The following is a 13,288-nucleotide window of genomic DNA, read 5'->3' as shown; positions in this document are numbered from 1 at the left end:
GCTGCCGGCAGCCGGGTACCTTATGAGGAACGAGTGGAATATGCCGCGTCTTTTTAATGTTTTTGTAGTCATTTGGTGCCATATTACACAATGACATAAGGCTTCAGTATTGAATATGACAAAATACAATGATAATACGGCGTACAACATAAGTCAGCGCAGATAAAATATAAAGGAATAGACACGGGAAGGAACCATCGCACAAGTCTGACCATGTCCTCTCAGGTCGTCGCAGCTGAGGAAATTGATGTTGACTTTTTGCCTGTAATCTACCAGTACTTGAGGTGGTAGGTGGATGATAGGTGAACCAAGGTTGCCATGGCTCCTGGCTTTGGGGATGATGGAGGCAGAGCAGCTAGCCAGACCTCCCCACGGCAACCAATTGTAAATTTGTGCGAGACACGTTTTCCGCGACCTTTACTTCAGGGCTTATGAAACAGGGTTGTCAGGATGTGCACTAGACGTGACCTGTGGTTCCTGCAGTAGGCTTGACCTGTGGTGCCTGCACTAGACGTGACCTCTGGTGTCTGCACTAGAAGTGACTTAATTGATCCATTACTGGACATGACCTGTGAGGCCTATACCGTATGTGACCTTTAGTGTCTGTACTGGCTTTGACCTGTTGTGTTTGCTCCGGATGTCTTCTGTGGTGTCTGTACCGGACATGACATGTGCTGCATCTAGTGGGCTGTATTAAGGTGTCTGTTCTTAATGTAGCCTGTGGTGCATGTACCTGACGTAACCTGTGGTGTCTGCACTGGATGTGACCTGTGGTTTGTAATGGATGTGACCTCTGGTGTCTGTACTGGATGTGACCTCTGGTGTCTTCTGGATGTCATCTGTGGTGTCTGTACTGAAAGTGACCTGTGGTGTCTGCATTGGTTGTGACCTATGGGGTCTGTACTGGAAATGACCTGTGGGGCCTGTACTGGACGTGGCTTGTAGGGCTCGTACCAGATGTGACCTGTAGGGATGCCAGACACTTTGGTTCTTATCAACTGACTCCATTCCCTCCTTGTTCAATAGCCTCTTGCATGCCCCATGTCTCAGTGGGCCATATATCTGATGCGAGTATATGCCACAAATCACTGAAGAATGTATCAATCATTGCCTTAACACTTAATGTAATTTTGTTGATAGCGAGTGTAGGCCAAATTCAAGATATGACTGAGGTAACCAATTTATTTTTGTGTCTATGTATGTATTGCCTATATGTTAGATCATTGATGAAGTTATTAATCACAGTCATCATTCGATGAACGGTAAACAGTTCTTCAAGAGATGTAGGGATAGAGCAACCAGAAGGAATAACATGAAATTAAGTGAGAAACATTAATAAGGATAGTGATATTTAGAAAAGATAAGTGAATACAAAGAGCTCTTGACCCACACAAGGCTTATGATGCAGATAAAATTACTGTTGGCAGATGAAAGTTTCCATCATTAAGAATTTACATAATTTTGCTCATGGTTATCAGTGGTATGTAACTTCCTGCTCTTTCACCTACAGCTTGGAGAAGGAGCCAACAGATCTTAATCGTGTGTCTCAGGAGTCTAGTCAGAAAGTGCTAGAGCTGCAGCGGAAAATCCAGACTGCTCGTGAACAGGTGGGTGTGTTTTACATTTCAAAGTCTTTTCATTGCGAAAGTGTTTCTTTGCATCTTTTCCAACAAGTTTCTTACTTAATTTAATGTTATGTCCTTCAGTTGCTCTGTCCCAATATCTTTGGAAGGTTGTGATCAGGACACCCTTCATTCTTCTTTCCTCCAAAGTGGTAAAATTTAAGGCCTGTATCCTTTTCTTGTAACGTAGCTCTCATAATTCTAATGCCATCTTTGTTGCCTAACTCTGGACCTTCTCAATTAGCTGTTAGTGTTTCTTTAAATGCAGTGACAAAACTTGAGAAGCATATTCTAGTTTTCGTCTTATGTTACATAAGGCCAATATGAACAGTAATTAGGTGAGTGATGGTGTTGTTTAGCATTTGTATTTGTTTTTTATTTCTGTTGGTGGTGAGTGGTGGCTGAGCTGGTTTCTTTGCCTTATGAGGTTTGTAACTTGTGCAGAGTGGATGTGAGCAAATGAGGCTATTTTTCCTTCATTCCTGGAGTACCCTTGTTATGTAGGAAATGGCAGAAATGAATAAAAGATTACTTCTCCGGAAAAGTAAGTGATTTGAGTGGAAAACTTGTCCCCATGAAATTGGGAATGGAGTAGTTGATTGGTATGACATTGGTTGTACATAGATTTATAGGTACTAGTGGAAGTATGCAACCTCACTCACTTTGTAATGATCTAGCAGGTACGCAAATTACCAGGAGTTGAATACAGTCGAGAAGAGCAGCTGCGCCGCCTTGAGGCTTTGAGGAAGCAGTTGGCTCTTAAAAAGTGTCTCTTGCTCAAGTACAAGGCTAAGAGTGAAGCTCCTCATTAATCAGGTAGTGTTTCTTGAAAGATTTTCTGGTCATTATTGTGTATGTAATGATGTAATGTGATAGCTTTGATGTCTGATTGATTAATATTTATTGTTGTTTTGAATAATAAAGCATTATATGTGTTTTACAAGGAAGCACCATTAATTTTTAATGCTAAGTGTTAATGCAGGTCCTCATTTATAATACTAGTTAGAATGATTAGATCTTAAAGATAAAACTTGTATGTATTATATGGAAGTTCTTTGAAAATTGAAAGGGCATTTTAAGTACATACCAGTTATGTTAAATATATATATTCCTGGAGTACCCTTGTTATGTAGGAAATGGCATAGCACCCCCCACCCCCTGCATGCGTGTGAGTTAGTGCTAGGAAAAGACAACAAAGGCCACATTCCTTCACACTCAGTCTCTAGCTGTCATGTGTTATGCACCAAAACCACAGCTTCCTTTCCACATCCAGGCCCCACAAAACTTTCCATGGTTTACCCCATACGCGTCGCATGCCCTGGTTCAATCCATTGACAGCACATCGACCCCATTATACCACATCATTCCAATTCACTCTATTCCTTGCACGCCTCTCACCCCGATCACTCAAAATCTTTTTCACTCCATCCTTCCTCCTCCAATTTGGTCTCCCACTTCTTGTTCTCTCCATCTCTGACACATATATCCTCTTTGTCAATCTTCGTCACTTATTCTCTCCATATGTCCAAAGCATTTCAATACACCCTCTTCTGCTCTCAATCACACTCTTTTTATTACCACACATCTCTCTTACCCTTTCATTGATATATATATTATCCCTGGGGATGGGGAGAAAGAGTACTTCCCACGTATTCCCTGCGTGTCATAGAAGGTGACTAAAAGGGAGGGAGCGGGGGGCTGGAAATCCTCCCTTCTTGGTTTTTTTAATTTTCCTAAAGAAGGAACAGAGAAGGGGGCCAGGTGAGGATATTCCCTCAAAGGCCCAGTCCTCTGTTCTTAGTGCTACCTCGCTAATGCGGGAAATGGCGAATAGTTTGAAAGAAAAAGAAAGATCTCTCTTACCCTTTAATTACTTACTCGATCAAACCACCTCACACCACATATTGTCCTCAAAAATTAACTGACTGCATATTTGCCCATCTCCAAAACTTGCATTTACCACCCTATCCATGCCATCCATAAACAAATTAGATAACCAAGATGAAATCACACACCACAGCCCCATACTTATGTTCACTGGGAACCAATCACTCTCCTCTCTTCCTACTTGTACACATGCCTTCCACCCATGATAAAAACTTGTCGCTGCTTCTAGCATCTTACTTCCCACACCATCATTTTGCATTTTACCCTGGTTGAATATCATCAACCATGTATCAGATCATCTATGGATCTTGTTTAGATCCCCATTTAGGTGGATGCAATCTTCCATATGTTTTGCCTTGCTCATGACTTTGGTATCATCTGAATATATTTACGTGTACGTGTAGGAAGAGAGGAAAGTGATTGGTTCTCAGTGAATGTAGGTTTGCGGCAGGGGTGTGTGCTGTCTCCATGGTTGTTTAATTTGTTTATGGATGGGGTTGTTAGGGAGGTGAATGCAAGAGTTTTGGAAAGAGGGGCAAGGATGAAGTCTGTTGGGGATGAGAGAGCTTGGGAAGTGAGTCAGTTGTTGTTCGCTGATGATACAGCGCTGGTGGCTGATTCATGTGAGAAACTGCAGAAGCTGGTGACTGAGTTTGGTAAAGTGTGTGAAAGAAGAAAGTTAAGAGTAAATATGAATAAGAGCAAGGTTATTAGGTACAGTAGGGTTGAGGGTCAAGTCAATTGGGAGGTGAGTTTGAATGGAGAAAAACTGGAGGAAGTGAAGTGTTTTAGATATCTGGGAGTGGATCTGGCAGCAGATGGAAACATGGAAGCGGAAGTGGATCATAGGGTGGGGGAGGGGGCGAAAATTCTGGGAGCCTTGAAGAATGTGTGGAAGTCGAGAACATTATCTCGGAAAGCAAAAATGGGTATGTTTGAAGGAATAGTGGTTCCAACAATGTTGTATGGTTGCGAGGCGTGGACTATGGATAGAGTTGTGCGCAGGAGGATGGATGTGCTGGAAATGAGATGTTTGAGGACAATGTGTGGTGTGAGGTGGTTTGATCGAGTAAGTAACGTAAGGGTAAGAGAGATGTGTGGAAATAAAAAGAGCGTGGTTGAGAGAGCAGAAGAGGGTGTTTTGAAATGGTTTGGTCACATGGAGAGAATGAGTGAGGAAAGATTGACCAAGAGGATATATGTGTCGGAGGTGGAGGGAACGAGGAGAAGAGGGAGACCAAATTGGAGGTGGAAAGATGGAGTGAAAAAGATTTTGTGTGATCGGGGCCTGAACATGCAGGAGGGTGAAAGGAGGGCAAGGAATAGAGTGAATTGGAGCGATGTGGTATACCGGGGTTGACGTGCTGTCAGTGGATTGAATCAAGGCATGTGAAGCGTCTGGGGTAAACCATGGAAAGCTGTGTAGGTATGTATATTTGCGTGTGTGGACGTATGTATATACATGTGTATGGGGGGGGGGGCCATTTCTTTCGTCTGTTTCCTTGCGCTACCTCGCAAACACGGGAGACAGCGGCAAAAAAAAAAAAAAAATATTTAAAGAAGATCCCAGTCCTTTTGGCAAGTCATTTATATTTATCAGTAAGGATAGAAGTACCAAAACAGCTCTTTGGCACACCTTTTGTGACTTCAATCAAATTGGAGAATGATCCCTTACCATGCATCTTTCATCTACTTTCAATAAAATGATCTCCCATACATTGAAGCAGTTTTTCCTTTATTCCTGCCTGAAGATACCTCTTCTTTATTAGTCTCATAAGAGTATGTTGTGTAAGTTTTTATATATATTCAATTTTTTTTTATCTTCCTCCTTTTAATTTTAGGTGCTGTTTGTGATATGGTGCTGCGGTATCTTTTGGAACGGTTCTTGAACAACCCTCAGGTAATTGATAAGTTGGCAGATTCATATCCAATTCGGCGTGCTGCTCAGCTTACTGCTTATGCATTGCAGCGAGGTAAAGTGGCGGCTAAAGAAGCTGTTGAATCAGAAGTCGCAAAGCGTATGAGCCAATTTCAGAGTGACTTTTCTCAGGAGGTGAAAGAAGGTTTCAGGAAGAAAGGAGACTATCAGAAGAAGCAGAAATAAAGAGGGATCTTTAAAAGGAAGAAAAGCTACTAGAGTAGCAGGCTCGTGCATTTCTAGACAGTAAGTTAGGCTTATTGCATCTGTTTTTCACACATGTGACTTTCATAGCTTACTTGACAAGTAAGGTCATTTATAAATTTGAGTGGTAATTTGAAACTAGATAAGTTTTGAGTCACTTTTAAACACCAATATGCCTGAAGAAGCCGCTAAACCAAGTCATAGTGAGACGGACAGTATGGTTGAGGAAAAGAAGCCCAAATGCAAGGCGTGCTGTGCCTGTCCAGAGACTAAGCAAGCAAGAGATGCATGTATTGTAGAAAATGGTGCAGAGAATTGTCAAGACCTAATAGAAGCTCATAAAAAGTGCATGAGGGAGATGGGTTTTGATGTGTAGTATTGCTAGCTATAGCATATGCTGAATATTTGGTTGGCACATTTAGGATGGTTTTAATTAAGGGTGAAGGAATGTTGCCATTCTATCAGTAATTATTTAAAACATATATGAGAGCAGAGAAAGATTTCTTAGAATAATGACCACAACATCCCAAAAGCATACACTTTTTGTGGCTGAGCCCATGGGAAATAAACCTGTTACTGAATTGGCTGGTATTGGTGAGGTCCTAGGTAAGAGACTTGAAAATCGAGGCTTTGATAAGGCATATGTAGTCCTTGGTCAATTTCTGGTTCTCAAGAAGAACAGAGAGCTATTTTTGGAGTGGCTACAAGATTTAGTGGCAGCAAACTCAAACCAAGCATCAGAATGTTATCAGTGCCTAGCAGACTGGTGCAGTGAGTTTTTGTAACCAAGGGTGTTCAGTTAGTTACCATTTATCCCATTTATAGGCTATCAATATCTGGTTGGTGGATGTTGTTTACCATGTCGCACAAAGGGCATGCTGTTATAACAGTTGAGTCTTTAGACTCAAGTTTTGATATTCTTTTCAGTAAAAAAGGCTCTTTGACAGATTATTGCCATGATATATACTTATTTTTGAGACCATACTTTGCAGTGGCCAATCATAGGCTTCCATATAGAGTATTGACCTCTATTGCACCACCTCTCTTTTTCCCAGAGTTGAGGCGGGTTTACTCGGATATGAAGGGGCCAGTTTTGATAATAGTTTTACTGGCCCTGATCCTTTTCTATGGTCTTCACAGTCCAAGCCGAACTCTAGTAGAAGAGTTGCTTGTTACTACTAAGCTGACTCTTGGTTATTGGTTTGGTTTTTCCCTACTAGCATTCTTTCTGGGTTACTTTTGCCAGACTTTCCTGACTCTGACCCAGCTGTTATCAGTATCGGGCTATAGTCTGACTGGCCACTGCTTGGTATTGCTAATAGCGGAGATCCTGCATCAGGAAGAGAGTCATGGTGTATTCTTTTTTCTTACTACTGTATTTGGGGGACTGGCCACTTGTAGACTGGTCATGATAATACTGGCACGTACACCAGGACCTGCTCAGAGGCTTCTTATGTGCTCTACATTGGCTTGTATTCATCTTATACACTTAATTTACATACATTTAGCATGTATGAGGAACAAGTTTGACATTTACAATCACTGAAGAAAGTCATGCCACTTAAGGAAAATGTTGAGAAGGAAAAGAAAATATATTTCAGTAATGGTGTAATGCTAGATTTTGTGCTTATTATATAATTAAAGACAGTTGCACCTTTCCTGGAATTGCATGTCTTGTCAGATTAATGTAGTACTTGAGATGGAATGCTTGTACAGGGATTTTTATCTCATCTGAGTGGTGAAGAAATTGGTAGATGTGGCTATCATTACTGTGGATGGTGATGAGGTTGACAAGCAGTCACAATGGTAACTGATCACTGCAGGTGGTGATGAGCTTGAAAGGTGGTGACATAGGTAACTGATCACTATGGGTTGTAGTAAGATTGACAACTGGTGACAGTGGTAACTGATCACTGCAGGTTATGAGGTTGTAAACTGGTTACTTTGGTAGTTGACCACTGCCAGTTGTGATGAGGTTGACAACTGGTGACAATGCTGACTGATCACTGCTGGTGGTGACATTGGTAACTGATCACTGCAGGTGATGCGGCTAACAAGTGGTGACTGGTTACTGATCACTGCTGGTGGTGATGAGGTTCACAAGTGGTGATAGTGGTAACTGATCACTGCTGGTGGTGATAAGGTTCACAAGTGGTGATAGTGTAACTGATCACTGCTGGTGGTGATGAGGTTCACAAGTGGTAATAGTGGTAACTGATCACTGCTGGTTGTGATGAGTTTGACAACTGATGACACTGGCAACTGGTCACTGCAGGTGGTGATGAGATTGACAACTGGTGACAGTGGTAACTGATCGCTACAGATGGTGATGAGATTCACAGCGGGTGATAGTGATGATTTCTGCTAAGAATGAGTTGATGGTTGATGATCATGGTCATTTAAATATTTATAGACAAAAGTGGTGGTAGTGCTCATATCTTAATTTGGTGAGGATGTTGAATCATGACTAATCATTGTTATTGGTGGTTAGGGACTCACTTCATTTTATACAATATCTCGGGATAAGTTACAAATGCACATGGAAGTAAACTTGAGTAAGTTTAGGACTTTATGTATTGGTATAATGATTGACAATGAAATAAGTTCATTTCATAGATTATATAAAAAGTTTAAGTAAATGGTTCATGTGTACTTCCTTTCTCCAGTGTGTGTGTCTGTGAGTTTTTGTTATTATTTTTTGTCTTTTTTTTCTCATGCTTGTTTGCCACTTTCCATGTTAGCGAGGTAGTGTCAGGATAAGACAAGGAAATGGTCTCACGTGTTCATATCCACTCTGTCATGTGTAATGCACTGAAACCAACACAGGAAATGGCAAGCATGCATGAAAGAATGGATGATAAATGCATGCAAGGTGTTACTTGACTCCTGAATGATGTTACACTGCAAGTGAAAAGTCACCTTTGAGGTTGTATAATTGGGAGTACAGTCTTGGCAAAGAATTTCCCCCTAAGGGTGTCTGTTTTCATGCTGCTGGTGATAGTGCAGCCTTGGGCTTCGGGAGCATCAGGGAAAGGGTCCTGGATAACATTTGGAGTCTTTCTTATAAAGAGGTCCTGGGGTAATTATAAATGTGATGAATAAAATATGAGCTCATAATCACTTATTTGTATCAATGTCTGTATCTCTGATGCCTGTTGCCTTCAGGAACTCCTTGAAGGGGTTGGCCATGGCAAGAGTCACCACAACTAGTGAACTTCAGGTCTTATTTGTCCTTCATGGGAAATGAGCTTTACACTCTTAGGGTCCCACATCTTGAACATACTTTGCTTTTCAGACAGCTTTGTAAATATATGTTTGCTGTCAATGTTAACCAAATCTGGTCATATTCTTCCATTCACCCACCACTCATATAAAATTTCTCATCTATGTTAACAAGCACTTTGCCTGAGTTCATGTTCTGTTTTCTGATTGTTTTTCCCTACATCTCCAAGAACTGTTTACTGTCAACCCTGCTAAACTAAGTAAGATTGTTTTTATTCACATTTACTTTCAAATTCCTCCTTTCTCACACTCTCCCAGTCATTGAGGATGATTTAGTAAAGAAAGAAAAGGTGGCAAATGCCTTGCACAAGATGAAATGCAGCAAAGCAGCTGAAGTGGATGGTATTTCTGTTGAATTTATTAAGAAAGGGATGACTTTGTTGTTGATTGGTTGATAATGATATTCATTGTATGTATGGATCATGGTGAAGTGCCTAAGAATTGGCAGAATGAATGTATAGTGCCATCGTGTAAAGGCAAATGCGATAAAGGTGAGTATTCAAACTAGAGAGGTATAAGTTTGCTGAATACACTTTGTATTATGGGAGGGCATTGATTGAGAGGGTGAAGGCATGTACAGAGCATCAGACTGTGGAGGAACAGAGTGATTTCAGAAGTGGTAAAGGATGTGTGGATAACTTGTTTCTTTGAAGAATGTATCTGAGAAATACTTAGAAAAACAGATGGATTTGTGTGTGGCCCTTATGGTTCTAGAGCAGACTTATGATAGGGTAGAGAGAAATGCTTTGTGGAAGGTCTTGAGAATATATGGTATGGGAGGTAGCTGCTACAAGCAGTGGAAAGTTTTTATCAAGAGTGCAAAGCATGTGTACGAGTAGGAAGAGAGGAGAATGAATGGTTCCCAGTGAATGTCGGTCTGCATCAAGGGTGTGTGATTTCACCATGGTTATTTAATTTGTTTATGAATTGGGTGGTGAGAGAGGGGCAAGTATGCAGTCTGTTGGTGGATGAGAGGGCCTGGGAAATATGTCATTTGTTCTTTTTCCCCTTCATATTACTCTCTATATTTCAACTGAGGCTCCATCTTAATTTGGACTTTTGTCTGTGAATACGTTTATAGATAATGCAAAGGTAATGAGGGAGTGAAAAAATGGGTGACATCATCACATTACAAGACCTACACACACTCGGAAAGTTGGTATGTTACATGGTTGAAGTTCAACTCGAGTAACTGTAAAGTAACAAGGATGGGTCACAGTAAAAGGCCTCGATATGATTATAATCTAGCAGGAAATCAGTTGCATGAATCTATGTGAAAAAAAAAGTTCAAGTCATTATCATTCTGAAACTGTCACAAGAATCCCACCGTATGAATATGGTTAAGGGTCTTAACAGTCTGCAAGCAAATATCAGAATTGCAATCAATTTATTTGATAAGACCATATTAACAAGGTATTCATATCACTATCATTACCCATGTCAGTAAGGTACAGTTCAAGAACAGATGACCAAGCCACAGAGAGGAAAATCCTCACTTAACCTGTGTCTCTGTTCCTTCTTTTGGAAAAGTAAAAGAGAAAGGGAGGATTTCCAGCCCCCTACTCCTGTATGAATATATGTATAGATTATCCCTGGGGATAGAGGAGAAAGAATACATCCCACGTATTCCCTGCGTGTTGTAGAAGGCGACTTAAAGGGATGGGAGTGGAGTCTGGGAATCCTTCCCTCCAGAAGCTTTTCCAAAAGAAGGAAGAGATTAGGGAGCCAAGTGAGGATTTGCCCTTTATAAGGCTTAGTTCTCTGTTCTTCATGCTATCTATCTAATGTGGGAAATGGCAAATATGATTGAAACAAATATATATGTATTTTTTTCATACATATTTGCCATTTCCTGTGTTAGTGAGGTAGCTAGAGACAGTGTGAACGTATGTGGCCTTTTTTGTCTGTTTTCCTGGCACTTCCTCGCTGAAGCAGGGGGTAGCAAATGCTGTTTCCTGTGGGGCAGGGTAGCGCCAGAATGGATGAAGGCAAGCATGAATATGTGTATGTGTATGTCTGTGTATGCATGTGAATATGTTGATAGGTATATGGATATATATTTATTTATTTATTTATTACACTTTGTTGCTGTCTCCTGTGTTAGCGAGGTATCGCAAGGAAACAGATGAAAGAACGGCCCATCCCACCCACATACACATGTATATACATACACCTCCACACACGCACATATACATCTCATCGTATACACACACACACACACATATATATATATATATATATATATATATATATATATATATATATATATATATATATATATATATATATATATATATACACACACACAGACATACATACATATATACACATGTACATAATTCATACTGTCTGCCTTTATTCATTCCTGTCGCCACCCCGCTACACATGAAATGACAACCCCCTCTCCCGCATGTGTGCGAGATAGCACTATATATATATATATATATATATATATATATATATATATATATATATGTGTGTGTGTGTGTGTGTGTGTATACACTTGGCCCCCTTCTCTGTTCCTTCTTTTGGAAAATTAAAGATGAGAGGGAAGGATTTCCAGCCCCCTGATCCCTCCCCTTTTAGTCGCCTTCTACAGCATGCAGGGAATACGTGGGAAGAGAAAGAATACTTCCCATGTATTCCCTGTGTGTCATAGAAGGCGACTAAAAGGGGAGGGATCAGGGGGTTGGAAATCCTCCCCTCTCGTTTTTAATTTTCCCAAAGAAGGGACAGACAAGGGGGCCAAGTGAGAATATTCCCTGTAAGGCTCAGTCTCTGTTCTTAACGCTACCTCGCTAGTGCGGGAAATGGCGAATAGTATATTATATTATATATTATATTATACTTTGTCGCTGTCTCCCACGTTTGCGAGGTAGCGCAAGGAAACAGACGAAAGAAATGGCCCAACCCACCCCCATACACATGTATATACATACGTCCACACACGCAAATATACATACCTACACAGCTTTCCATGGTTTACCCCAGCCGCTTCACATGCCTTGATTCAATCCACTGACAGCACGTCAACCCCGGTATACCACATCGCTCCAATTCACTCTATTCCTTGCCCTCCTTTCACCCTCCTGCATGTTCAGGCCCCGATCACACAAAATCTTTTTCACTCCATCTTTCCACCTCCAATTTGGTCTCCCTCTTCTCCTCGTTCCCTCCACCTGCGACACATATATTCTCTTGGTCAATCTTTCCTCACTCATTCTCTCCATGTGACCAAACCATTTCAAAACACCCTCATCTGCTCTCTCAACCACGCTCTTTTTATTTCCACACATCTCTCTTACCCTTACGTTACTTACTCGATCAAACCACCTCACACCACATATTGTCCTCAAACATCTCATTTCCAGCACATCCATCCTCCTGCGCACAACTCTATCCATAGCCCATGTCTCGCAACCATACAACATTGTTGGAACCACTATTCCTTCAAACATACCCATTTTTGCTTTCCGAGATAATGTTCTCGACTTCCACACATTCTTCAAGGCTCCCAGAATTTTCGCCCCCTCCCCCACCCTATGATCCACTTCCGCTTCTCTGTTTCCATCCGCTGCCAGATCCACTCCCAGATATCTAAAACACTTCACTTCCTCCAGTTTTTCTCCATTCCATATATATATATATATATATATATATATATATATATATATATATATATATATATATATATATATATATATATGTATGGGTATGTTTGAAGGAATAGTGGTTCCAACAATGTTGTATGGTTGCGAGGCGTGGGCTATGGATAGAGTTGTGCGCAGGAGGATGGATGTGCTGGAAATGAGATGTTTGAGGACAATGTGTGGTGTGAGGTGGTTTGATCGAGTGAGTAACGTAAGGGTAAGAGAGATGTGTGGAAATAAAAAGAGCGTGGTTGAGAGAGCAGAAGAGGGTGTTTTGAAGTGGTTTGGGCACATGGAGAGAATGAGTGAGGAAAGATTGACCAAGAGGATATATGTGTCGGAGGTGGAGGGAACGAGGAGAAGAGGGAGGCCAAATTGGAGGTGGAAAGATGGAGTGAAAAAGATTTTGTGTGATCGGGGCCTGAACATGCAGGAGGGTGAAAGGAGGGCAAGGAATAGAGTGAATTGGAGCGATGTGGTATACCGGGGTTGACGTGCTGTCAGTGGATTGAATCAAGGCATGTGAAGCGTCTGGGGTAAACCATGGAAAGCTGTGTAGGTATGTATATTTGCGTGTGTGGACGTATGTATATACATGTGTATGGGGGGGGTTGGGCCATTTCTTTCGTCTGTTTCCTTGCGCTACCTCGCAAACGCGGGAGACAGCGACAAAGTATAAAAAAAAAAAAAAAATATATATATATATATATATATATACACACACA

The 13,288-nt window shown here is 41.1% G+C and overlaps 2 protein-coding genes across 5 annotated transcripts; both read left to right on the top strand.

Moving 5' to 3' along the window:
• The first annotated feature begins 17 nt into the window (after window positions 1-17).
• Window positions 18-8,751, top strand: MED9 (mediator complex subunit 9). Of its 4 annotated transcripts, none has more exons than XM_071680421.1 (4): window positions 18-287; window positions 1,511-1,607; window positions 2,303-2,438; window positions 5,351-8,751. In XM_071680421.1, the coding sequence occupies exons 1-3, from the start codon at window positions 214-216 to the stop codon at window positions 2,432-2,434; spliced, it is 303 nt and encodes a 100-aa protein (XP_071536522.1). In that variant the 5' UTR covers window positions 18-213; the 3' UTR covers window positions 2,435-2,438; window positions 5,351-8,751. The 4 variants fall into 4 exon arrangements, with proteins under 4 accessions (XP_071536522.1, XP_071536521.1, XP_071536520.1 ...); XM_071680420.1 differs by having other exon boundaries at window positions 2,300-2,438; window positions 5,351-5,489; XM_071680419.1 differs by having other exon boundaries at window positions 245-384.
• LOC139758722 (protein YIPF3-like) lies at window positions 6,479-8,751 on the top strand. Its single transcript, XM_071680417.1, has one exon. The coding sequence runs from the start codon at window positions 6,479-6,481 to the stop codon at window positions 7,175-7,177; it is 699 nt and encodes a 232-aa protein (XP_071536518.1). The 3' UTR covers window positions 7,178-8,751.
• Window positions 8,752-13,288: the final 4,537 nt, after the last annotated feature.

Source organism: Panulirus ornatus, chromosome 31, assembly GCF_036320965.1.
Source record: "Panulirus ornatus isolate Po-2019 chromosome 31, ASM3632096v1, whole genome shotgun sequence".
Lineage (NCBI taxonomy): Eukaryota > Metazoa > Arthropoda > Malacostraca > Decapoda > Palinuridae > Panulirus > Panulirus ornatus.
Note: the sequence above shows the minus strand (reverse complement) of the source record. Positions and strands in the feature narration are given on the sequence as shown.